The following is a 12,454-nucleotide window of genomic DNA, read 5'->3' as shown; positions in this document are numbered from 1 at the left end:
TGTGATTAAATATGCAGTGTGTAGTGTCTTGTGTTTCAACAATACTGTTTGCATCAGAAAAATGGGAATAAAAACTGGGAAATATTTCTAACGGCATCTTCACACAAAGAAGATGAGAGAGAAAATTTGATGAAAGCCTAGTTTTCAAAGGGATGCCTGAAGCATGTAGCCAGAGGCAAGTTAACATTAGTTATAGTCCTTTGCAAGGCCTGTTTACATGTTTCCTCTGTAGTCAAAGGGCTGTGTGCATGTGCTGTAAAAATTACAAATGCCTACATGGTTCCTTTCAGTCTTTTATCTTACCAACATGTGAATGCTAATTGACATTATGCTCAGAGATGTTTTAAGATCTCCAGCATTTTTTAATTGCAGTCAATACATGGAATTCATTTGGGTTGAAACTTGCCCTTTCTGGAGGGTTGCAGTAGTGGGCTCATAACTGAGGGAGGGAGGGAAGGACGTAAAGCAGAAGAGCATAGCTGGAGGGCTTCTATACTATGTGCTCACAGAGCATGTCTAGGTGGAGTATCTGGCCGTGCAAGAGGTTATGCAAGGCTGACAGAGCCCATATTTGTAAAGGTGGTGGTGCTAGGTCTCCCAAGTTGTTCTTTGTGGCATTCACGTGGGCAGGAATAACATGGATACAGGATCAGTTCTTATTTTTATCTCTGCCGCGCGGGGAAATGCCACCAATACAATTTTAGCCCACAAGGACAGATTTTTTATCTGCATGACAGTAAGTATCTTTTCCTTCTGAATTTAAAAGGCTGTTTAAAAGCTGAAATATTAAAAGAGCTGTGGCCATGGATTTCCCCCCTCTGGAAATAAGTCCTTTCAAAGGCAGAACTGACTGCCTTAAGTAAAAAAAGGGGTAGGCTAAGATTCTACAGTGCTATGACAGGAAGAGGAGCTACTTAGAGTGTATTCTGAAATTCTTTATTCCTAAGCTTCTAACACCATGCTAGAATTTCTATATCCTTATTCCTAATGCAGCTGAGGTGTAACCAGAAATGACTTATCACTTTAATTGGGAATATTTGTGTGTGTAGTGTATGCAGATATGAACAGACATTAAATACGCAATATTACTTAGTAGGTGTGCCTTAAGGTGGTTTGATATAACAGTTGGAGATGCATTATATATTGTGTTGCTCAAAGTGTTATGGAAATTGGATATGTCACCTGTCTATTCCAGAAACATTGCATGATATGCCCAGATATACATTCTTGCTACTTTTCATTTGTGTCGCCAGTTCAGGTCTCCGTTTCATCTTGATTTTTCATACATTAATATTTGACTTTTCTTTCCTTCCATTTCATCTTTTCCACCACTGCCTAATCCTTCCACCATCATGGCAGAAGAAGCTATCACTCCTACACTTATTACCTGTAAGTAACTTCTTTGTCATCAGAGGCACACTATCTGCCGTGTTGTTCCAGGCCTGAGTAGTAAATGCTAATACTGAAAGTTCCTTTATGAAAACATACTTTGTCAAAGTTTCACCAAGATAAAAACAACATGGTCAATAATGTAGTGAAATATTTAGTCTTTTAAGAGTTTCTTATGTCTCATACTGTACATTAGAGTCCTTTAAATAATATTATGTAAAGAATTTTCTTAACTGAGAAATGATAGGTATAGATATCACTACCATGTCAATGAGAAATTTTCATGCCTAAAGAACTATTTTTAGAATTTATTTAGTAGTTTGTTTCTCATTTATACTGTTGAAATTACAGCATTTGTTAGACATGTACAAGCATTTCCATTTGTTGCTGTGTACATATTACTACTTTTTTATGAGTAATTGATCATGCATAAACATCATAAGTTACCATTTCTAGAGTGAATTTCAAAGGAGAGAGCACTAAAAAATGAGGGCAGGATGAAGCATAACTTTCAGTAAGTAACAATTTTTTTGTTTTGATACAGTCCTTAGTAATACCATTATATGCTTCTTTATTTACCCAAAGGCTCGCTTCATTCCCTGTTGTCAGCAGGTGATGAATGAGAAGGGTTCTTCTGTGAATTTAGAAAATTCCTTTCTGAGGCTATGCACTTTTTCTTGCTTTCCAGGTACAAGGAGTACATAAGAGATTAGCAAAATACTAGGGGTCTTGCAAAATTAGATGTGTTTAATCTTGTGTAATCCTATTGGCCAGCAGCAAAAATCAGCTGTGCAGCAGTTATCTGTTTTCTTTAAACCTCAGATTTAAAAGCCATAGGAACCTGTGAGATACTTTTACATAGTTACAGAAGTTGGGCTGTTATTTGCATTAGATAAATTTTAGTACCGGTTTTTAAGTACATATAGTGATAGCATACTCTTGAAGGGAACACATTTCAGTAATGTTTTTTATTTAAATGCAATATAAAGTTTATCATGTTACCTTCAAAGAAGTTGCTCTTCAAACTTTTTAAATACATATTTTTTCAGTTCATATTATGAAAAAGCATCAAACATTCATTTATAGAATTTATGAAAAAAATCATTAAATGTTTTCTGTCTTGAACACTTGGTCTTCAAGAAACCAAGCAGAACCACTCTTCAAATTAATTAAAGCAATTAAAATTTAAACCTCGTAACTGAAATTCTCTAAGACTTCACAAGAGGTGGAAACTGCTCATGTGGTTGGCAATTCAGATTTTATATTACCTTATTTGACACTTTATGTATAGTGCAATTTTTTTAAACTGTTGTTTAAAGCATTGCATTAATGTTAAGATCTGAAAAAATTAGCTCTTCCATTGATAGTATTCCAAAATTTGTTTCTGTTCCTGAGATTAAAAGACATATTTTCCATTAAATATACTTTAAAAAAATAAATTCAGTTTGGGAGCATTTAAATGTAGTTCTTCAAAATGTCAAAATAATATAATACCGTAAGCCATGTAGCATGGTCTTGCCTTAATAAGTAAATATACTCAAATTTATATTTTAATATGATTCATGTCTCAAGGCTAAATCAAAAACAAAATTGAAACAAATGGAACATTAAATGAAACACTGTTTCATTATTTAGATAAATTGGATTGTATTTTTTTTTCTCTCTTTTTCCACAGACAAAAGAAAATGGCTGAATTTGAATGGTTTCTTTAGGTTTTACAAACAGGTTTTGTCCCTAGTTTTGCAATCACAGAGACTGTTAATAGTGGATGGAATAGGGCATCTCAGGATTACATGAAGTACTCTCCTAGCGACTTCAAGAAAAATCTTTTTGCTAGTGTGATGCAAATTCAGTAACTTTGTAGATTGGGTTGATTATCTCTTCCAAAAGAAATTGTGGGATTTTGACCTCATAGTTTTTTGTTCCCCATCTGGCAAAACAAGGGAAGAGCCCTGAAAAGTTCAGTCAAGACTGGCTGTCAGTAGGAGGAAATATTTTGGACCAAATTCCCCACCTGTTTACGCATCACACAATTTGACTGAAATTGGTGGAAATCTTAGATGAATGCAGGATTCATTACAGTTTTATTTTTAGCTGAGGAAGTTGGTATGGATTATAAAATGTTCTATATTTTGAGAAACATAATTTCAAGTACTCTGCCATTGCTAATTTACCACTTCTATACTGAGTATCATATTCAAATTTACTGATTAGTCATTGTAAATGCAAGCTGTAACATCCAAGTGAGCATCTATGCACTGAAATAGTTACTATTGTCTTGTGTGCTGCTTTCCTTGTGTGCTGTGGGCTCCTTTTCCCTAGCAGACTGCAATCTCTGCCACTTCTAGATCCATCCTAAATTAAAATTTAAAAAGAAAAAATTGGCAGATGCCTAGAGCTGCTGATGAATCATCAGAGGTGGCCCTACAGCTGTGCATATTTGGCAGAGAATTATTTCTATTTTATCTTGTGTTTACTAGTTAGCCAGTCAATAGATATTACAGAAAAAATAGTTGAGTACTGCTATTGAGAATTCTTTTTAATGGGCCTAAGTACCTCTGCCAGTCTTTCCTCCCACTCTTGCATTCCTGACATCTGGTGCATTTTTTACCTTTCGCCTCAGTCAGCCAGCAGATTTTTTTTTTTTTTTTGTCTGGACATAGTTAGTCCTCTGTGACTTCTTTTGTTCTTAAGATTAGAGCAAATTTCATAGTGCTCATTAACTCTGCAGCAGGTCTTTTGGCTTGGCAGTTGATTCCAGGTGGGAAAAAAGAAGGATGGAGATGGTGTCATTTGTTACACTGGCAATAAGTGATGTTCTCAGCATGGCAGGTGGCACTGGCACAACTGCTTGCTCCTGACACATTTTCTGATGGGCAAAACCCCTGAAAACCCCTATGCCATGAGATGAAGAAGGAAAAGTGTATTAGTATTCTGTTGTGTAATTATAGTTAGGCAAGCCTGTTGCTGAGGTGACAACGAGCGCCACTGTGCTGACCATTGGCTTTTTGTATTTGAGATTTTAATTTTTATAAAGATTCTGCCCTTGGAGCTCATTAATCATTTGTCAAGAGCTAACAACTACATTTCATGAAAATTAAAGCATCAGAAAAACAGAGTGCTTGGAATTTACTCCAGACACTGTTGCCTGATAGTTTGGCCAGTTCAGTTTACCCCAGATTCTTCTGCAGATAGTTACAGGTCGTAGCTTTTTAAAGTTTCTTTCTCTAAAAGATTTCATTATATTGCTATGAATAGGATGTACACCAAATTAAAATGCTAAGTTGTGAAGGCAGCTTTTGATGCTGTTCCTCAGTTTGAGCTTGATATAAAAATGATATGTTATGATTATGGTTGGAATTAAGTACTTATGCAACAACAGTGCTGCACAGCAGTTAGATGTATAATGTTATTATATTTTTGTGCCTTTTCACATGTCATTTCAGCTTGTGAAAGGTGAAGTTGGGAAATAGGAGACAATTGTTACCCAATATTCTTATGCAGTGCTAATCTTAATACTGTGGAATCTGCTATTGTGTGTCCCAGCACTAATAATCTAGTTAGGTGCCCTGGAACAGAAGTGCATCACAGGTGCATCATCTGTATGGAACTCTCAATCCCAAAGCCTAATACTATATTAAAATATTAATATAATAAACTGTATAGGACTAGAGGCTCTATTGCCTGGTACTTGGTGTGTGACACAGGGGACAAAATTCCTCCTGCAAGAAAGCTAATTCCACAGACATTGAGCTTTTTCATATAAATGTGTATGAAAACACACCCTACTTTTCACAAGAGTTTGATAGGTTGGGGCCCAGCTGAAGTGTCCAAAATAAGGCAAGGAGGGTGTTCTACTAAATCACCATTACTAAAAAGCACATTTTTGTGCTATGTGCTGTATGCTTTGTGTACAGATATGCCATATCTAGTTTTGATGCACAGATAGCAAGCAGGGTCAGAATTGGGATTTTATTTTTAATTAAAATACATGACATAATTTTTTTAAATCAATCTAAAGTCATTATTTCTTACACTGATTCCTTGTATCTTCTGATTCTTTTGGAGCTGATTGTATTGCTTTACAGCCAAGGCTTACATTCCTATTTCACTGTAGAATAAATTGTAAATAATCCTTAACAACCTGTAAGTAATTATTTTTTTAAATTTTATTATCTATTTCTGAAGTGTGTGAGGGAGCAGCTGGTGTTTTCAGGGGCATGTCTCTGTTTCCTCTTTCTTGTACCTTCTGTCATTAATATTGTTGCTGTTACTGCTTGTTTTCTTATCTCATTGCTGTTTCCAATAAATTGTTCTTATCTCAGCCTTTATCTTTTGTGCCTCCAATTCTGCTCCCCTGCCCACCAGAAGGGGAGAGAGGGGAGGAGCTGGGAGTGAAGGAGTGTCTCTTTGATTTGGAGTGGTTTCAGTGGGAACAATAAATTGGAGAATGCCATTCCTAAACCACAACACAAATTATTGTCTGTGCTCCATTAGTGTCAAGCAATAAATTTGCAGATGAGCTGAGGTTTGGAGATTTTTCTGTCCTTAGAGGGGACACTACTTCCTTGGTGAAGGTGCCAGACATTTAGTGAGGGAAACATGTAACTGTAGAAAAAACAAATACTTATGCAGCCTAGACACGTCTTTCTTCTTTCCATGCTATTAACAGCTTTGTGTTGTTTTCTAAACTAATATATGGGATTTGAATTGAATACTGAGATTGCATTTAGAAATTGTGGAATCCATATAGTCCTGCAGCATAAGCCTGAAAGCCTGTCTTTCTTACATATATATATATATAACACTGAGACACGATACATGTACTTGGGAGAGAAAGAGATGATAGTGACAGCTATGTGTATGTAAGAAGTTACTATTGTATTTGAGTAGTTATGTTGCCATCCCATGTGACTCTTACTGAGGTACTGTTACCAGGGCAGCCTGTCTTCTCTATAAAACTGTGTATTGAATAAATTTTCAGTTAGCCTGTTGACATTGGGTTTTAGCCTTCTTAAAAATTTTATTCCTAAATCAATCATGCTTGCTGTCAACAGCAGTCATTCTAGGCACTGAAATTTTGCCATTATCAACCATCATTGTTGAATTATACTTTTCAAAGACAGTATAAGGTGAATCATTTTCATTCACTTTGTTTCAAACTTTTCCCTCAGGAAAAAAAGATATTGTTTATGTAGCTTTTACTTTTACAGAAATTGCGTTTCTGTATACACAGATAGCTCAAAAATGAATTTAAATACTTCCATTTTAAATACACAAATAGGAAGATGAGTTTCATATTTTAGTATTAGTATTTATTTTACAAGGGAGTAATGGTGTTGGAATCTTAGTTTCTCTAAAAGCCAAACCTGCCATTACACTTTATGTGATTGTAAATGTGTTAACAGAAAGTAGAGAATTTATGCTGCATATTAAGATCAAAACTCACTTCATAATTGATGTGGGCCTGTATTTTTTCTAAGATTGAAGTGTTAGTTTTCAAAATGACATCATGAAATATTGATCTGATTGACAGAATATGTCTGCAAAAGATGGGACTACAGGGAATAAGGTGCATTGTATTTCTCCTGGTCTCAAGGAGGACAAGCAGAAGAAAAATGCTTAAAGAAAAATGGGTAGGAGAAATCATAGAGTGAATCTAACCCTAAGTCTTCATAGCTCCAGTAAGCCACAGGGTTAGTCACTTCTGTGGTGCAGACAAGAACAGCCATAACAAGATGTTTATGTCTGTTGAGTGATGCCAGCACAGGGCACTGAGGTGTTGTAGCCATTAGTATTGTGATAGCTCCTACTGAGCGATAGTTTTTTTTTGGTTGAGCTTGTTATCTGAAATGTGTTCTCTATCACTGAATCCCCTGGGAGATGTTTCACCTGAAATACATTTCATGAGCCTATCTGCAGGGGTTATGGCCAGGCTAATGATGATCCACCTCAAGACAGCATCTATCACTCATGAGTGTTAATTTCACAAGGAAAATATTCTAGTCTTGGTTTCTTTTCCTACTTCTCCTTTACATTTCTTTTTTTACCTAAAGTACACCTTGAGTTCACCTAAAGAGTAGACTGACAGGTCCCCAAAGGGAAGAACAGTGGCTGTTTGCTTTCTGTGATGTCTAGATCACCAAAATCATTGTTCATTTCCAAATTTTCTTTCTGGCATTTTTCTTAGTCATTGATTTCCTGCACTAATTAGTTATTTCTGGCATGAGAGGATAAGGAACCATATCTTAGGTGCTTTCTTCTGCTACTCCTGATGACTGTTACCTTCTGTTTCCACTTGAGATTCTATGCAAGGATTCTCTCTGACCAGGGTCCTTCCTAATTTCAGGGCAATGTTGCACTTGCAAAGTGTAGTGGGAAGGTTGCATCAGCTTTGAAACTGAACATGACAAAAGCTAGGAACCAGAGGAATGGACTGTGCTGTGTGCTTGCATATCTAGCAAAGCATGCCTGGCATTTCTTCAGCCCCAGACACCCTGTTGCAAAAAAATATATCTTTTACGAGACTTACCATAATATGTTAGAATCATTACTCTATTTCATTTACAAATGTGCAAGAAAGGATTTGTTGTTACTGCTGTTATTATTAGACTGTAACATTTAGTGTATGCTACAGAGAGAAATCTATAGGACTGTCAAGAAAGTCTTGCATAATTCTGTCAGTTCCTGTGCCAACCAGACATAGTGATCCAAATAAAAAGAAGCAGTAGTTCAAGCAGAGCTGAATGTTGCAGGGCTTGTGCTGTGAAATTTGTGCTCCTGTGAGTACTGAGCTGGTAAACATAAAGACACACATTTATTTTTCTTTTTAGTGGCTGAAGCTCAAGGCTGTTTAAACTGAGATCTCTCGGTGAGATATTGAACCAAATGTCTGGGGGTGTCTTGATTATACTCAGTTCACCTGCAGAGGGAGGCAGCTTCTCTCCTTCATTCCCATTCCCTGATTCCTCTGATCATGAAAACAAAAATTGGAGCTACCAGAGACATGTGTCTTGTCTGAAGGAAAGGCAAAGGAAAACATTTGCCAACCTGTGCATTTCACAGTTGAACAGGAATGAGAGAATCAGCTGTTTCAGAGCAGTTATGCCATTCTGCACCTCCTATTTCAAAGTGATAGTGTTCTTTCCTCCTGTGTTGACATCAGTAGTCCAAAGTAAAACCTTCAGGTATGGATTTCATCAACATGTTCTCATTGAGTATAATAATGCAATTTACAGTATTTGCTGCAGCTACATGGTTTTTTGCTTACATTTTAGGTATAAAGGCTTGTATTTTGCCATTTATGGTCCTATTTGGAAATTGTCAATGGAAAGGTCACTTCAGGTCAACTAAGTTAATAGCTTACAGTGTATTTTCGAAAGCAGATGAAATACTGAATGCTTTGTATTTACCGACTTTTTCAGGTCAGATTGCCATGTTTATGATATATGGTAGATTACAGTTCTGCTCCTTAGCTGTACTATCCAGGTGTTGCTGGCAGAAGGACTTTTCTTTCTGTTAACCCACATGCGGAGAAACCATGTCTGCACTTTAATATGATTAAGGTTATATAAGATAATTTAAACTAACAAAAGAAGAGAAACCTATATGAGTGTTAGTAAACCAAAAGGATTACCTACTCTGTGCTCTAAAAAAATAAATTAGAGAACAGAATTCATTGGTTGCATATTGAGTCCTAATGCATGCTCCCAGCAAGAAGAGACAGCGTATTTTTTTTAGTAAAAGGTAAATGCAGTTTCAACTTTTGATGGAATCCAAAGCACCATAAATCTATTCTGAGGTAGTAGTACTGAGTATTCATGGAAGCGTCTTGTCCAGACCTCTGTCCAAAAAGTGTTATACCTAACTTACTCCTTAAACCCTATCATTGTTGTTTTCCTTCCAGCTTCTTTTTCAACACTAATGTGCCCAGCTCTTAAGCCTGCCTCCTTGTTCTCCTGGCCATTTGCTTTTTCACCTGTTTCTCTTCTTACTCTGCTCCTCCTTTCACTAATTGCTCCAATTCTTTATCCCCTTCTCCTTTACCCCTGCCCCAGATACTATAATTTTCTGTCATGCCCTGAAAAATATTTCTTTAGGATGGCCTTGTTTTCATTCTCTGTGGTCTGTGTTTTCTCTGGGGATTTTTTGCGTTGGGATTGTTTCTTTAGTTTCCTGGGAAAACCGTACACTGTTTTTATTTGTTTATTTTTTTCTTATCTAAAAACTGATTTAGGCTTTTAAAATATTCACCTCCAGGTTGAAACACAGCATGCAATATTTTATGTTCAAAAATTCTAAAAATTACCTTAAGCAATTGAAAATTATTTCACGCTGAAAGCTGCAATATAGCACTAATTTTAGAAATGTATATGAATATCACATATTTGCTTATGTCAAAACAAGGTAATGCTTACTGTATTAAGCACAGCTTTTCATTTTATGCTCTCTTGTTCTTCTTTGAATCTTAACCTTCACTCGTTTCTTTAATTTAGGAGAAAAAGCCATTAAACATAGATACTTCCTGAAAGTGTGTGCTGCATGAAAGCTTTAATTAAATCTACAAGTAAAGCTTTAAAAGAACAAGAATCAAATTAATTGCAACAAGGACCATGCATTTATTTCTGTGACAGGCCCTTGCACATTAGAGAAAAGGCAATCTGTGTACCCTTATCTGAATTAGCAAACTCAATATCACTTTTCATTAGCATGGTAGGTCATTGCCATGCGTCTTCAGTGTGACACTGTTTACATGTTAATGACCTCACAAATAGAGTCTGTTCCAAATGGTTTGCGGTACCAGAAAGTTGTAAATCCATGAAGTGGAATAAACTGTCCTCTGCTTTCTGCATCATTGCTTCTTGCGAGTTCCCCTCTAGACTGAGCTTCATAATTAGGCAACAGTATAATTAAGGCAAATTCAGCAAATGCAAATAGGGCGAAAGGATTTATGGCTGATTATGGTTCTTACAGCATACCTGAAATAAATTAATTTCTAAGCATCACTGTTAGTTGACTTTTTAGTGACATGGAGTCTAGAAGTAGAAAGTATTGTTCACAGAAAACACTCAGAGCTTGAATTAGCATGAGTCCATGATGATTTATTCAGTTTTACGTGCTGACATACACATGAAAAAACACTGAAAGGTTCAGTAAAGCATACTGCTTTAGTTGTTTGGGGTATGATTGCTTTGTATTAGATGAGATTTTTAAGATTACAAATATGTGTTTCCCCCCACTGTATAATATAATGAAACCAGCATGCACCCTAAAATCATATCCTTAAAGAAAATATCATATACTATATCTGGTAATTTGACTAGACAGTGGAAAGCTTCACTGCATTTAAATTCCTGGAATGATAAAGTCAACATCAAATGAGTAAAACAAACTCAGCATAACCACTTAAATTTGATTGCCTAAAATAGCTAAAACAAGACGCATTCTGATAGCCTGCTGTGTGAATTCCTTTAAGTGCTGAATACCCTCAGTTCCCATTGACTTCAGCACAGTGCGGAATCTGGTCCTGTGTTGGGATGTATTTGGATGTCTCAGCCCTGCCAGAACACAAAGCCTGTTTTTCACTGCTCACGTGCAGCCCATGCCTGCCTGGTGTTGCAAAGCTCTGTGGTTCCACTGCAGCAGCCTTGGGAGGTGCTTTGCAGACAGAGAGTGATGGCTTCTACTTTGGTCACTCACCTGATCTGCAAAGCACGTTTAATTATATGCTGTCCAACCCTCTCCGCTACATATTTTTCCACTTGCTGGTTCTGAGTGAAATACATATTTTCTACGTGCAGAGGTTACCAGTAAGGGCACAGTGCCCCTGGAAGCATTTATGGCTAATCTTGCCCTCGGCATGCGTGATGCAGCTAAGTGCTAATTGAAGGTTAAAGAATAGGGATCCATCTTCTCTGTGCCTGATGATTAGAGGGTTGTGTTCTGCATGGAATCAGGTGCAACATTCAACTGGACAGAATTGCTAGGGTGTTGCAAAACCTAACTCTGTGGGACTAAAATTCTCACAGACTCCAGATTTTCTTGTAGCGTGACAAAGGACCAATAAATCACTGTCTTGTGTTTTGTAATAAATTAGCTGGTTTACAATGTTTTATATAAATATGTGATGCTGCAAGGCATACATGGGTAGAATGTAGATTTTATTTCATCCTACGTACTGACTTCTGAAAATTATCCATGGCCCAGTTGTACATTTTTTTCTATTAAATACAAACAGAGATACAGTTCTGGTAAGGCAATGAAATCATATTACTGCTGTTAGTATATCTAATAGCTGTTTAAAGCGAGTTTTGATGATTTCTAAATATTGCCATAACTGCTGACAATCAATATAAGAGAAATGAACTGAGGAGTGAGGGAGCTGTGGTGGCAGATAAAAAACTTGGCTGTTCAGTGAAAGTCTGTCTTTGCCCTGCAATTTCCCCCCAGTTTCCAGAGGTTTTGTGATTTTAGTACTTCTGCAGAACTTTTCAGACCAGTATTCAGTCTATAGCTTTGCAATTGTTTCAAGTTATTCTTTCAGAAATCCTGTTGTTCACTTCTTTCCAGAAGGCTTCTTCCTGACATTAAAATCTAATAGCAATTTATTTTTAAAAAAAGCTTCCAAATAGGTTATGGAAGGAGCATGGGAATCAAGAAGTCTGGTTTCTGCTACCAGTGCTGATGAAAGTTCTTTGGGTGTCATATTCTCCACATTAATTACATTTTGATTGCTATTACCTGCTGCAAAGCAGTGGTATCAGAGCTGTCAGAGGTCTGATAGTCAGAGAGGCAAAGTGCTTCATGCTTCCTTTACCATCACTTGGATTTGAGAAGATTTGATCTTTTATGTTTCTAAACAGGGAGCCAGCACTACCAGAATATATATGTTGCTGGAATATTAGTACCTGAAAATCAGTGATGGAGACATCACCAGCTAAGTCAGGGTTACTAACACACATGTTCTCTTAGGATTAGCCCTTGCAAAAGCACCAGGGGAAGTGTAAAGTGTTTTCTCTGACACTAGCTGCTGTGACACTCCAGTGGCTGCAGAGCTGCCTTTCCC

The 12,454-nt window shown here is 36.8% G+C and overlaps 1 protein-coding gene across 8 annotated transcripts in view; it reads left to right on the top strand.

Moving 5' to 3' along the window:
* Window positions 1-12,454, top strand: part of PTPRM (protein tyrosine phosphatase receptor type M) — a 437,865-nt gene that overhangs the window by 293,841 nt on the left and 131,570 nt on the right. For 4 of the 8 annotated variants that reach the window (XM_041477609.1, XM_041477608.1, XM_041477615.1 and 1 more), the window contains exon 15: window positions 1,360-1,389. The exons of the other annotated variants lie outside the window; for them this stretch is intronic. In XM_041477609.1, the coding sequence (XP_041333543.1) occupies window positions 1,360-1,389 (30 nt within the window). The remainder of the gene's footprint in view (window positions 1-1,359; window positions 1,390-12,454) is intronic. 8 annotated transcript variants of the gene reach the window in all.

Source organism: Pyrgilauda ruficollis, unplaced genomic scaffold, assembly GCF_017590135.1.
Source record: "Pyrgilauda ruficollis isolate IOZ18807 unplaced genomic scaffold, ASM1759013v1 scaffold41, whole genome shotgun sequence".
Taxonomy (NCBI): domain Eukaryota; kingdom Metazoa; phylum Chordata; class Aves; order Passeriformes; family Passeridae; genus Pyrgilauda; species Pyrgilauda ruficollis.
This window is presented reverse-complemented; position numbering and strand designations above follow the sequence as displayed.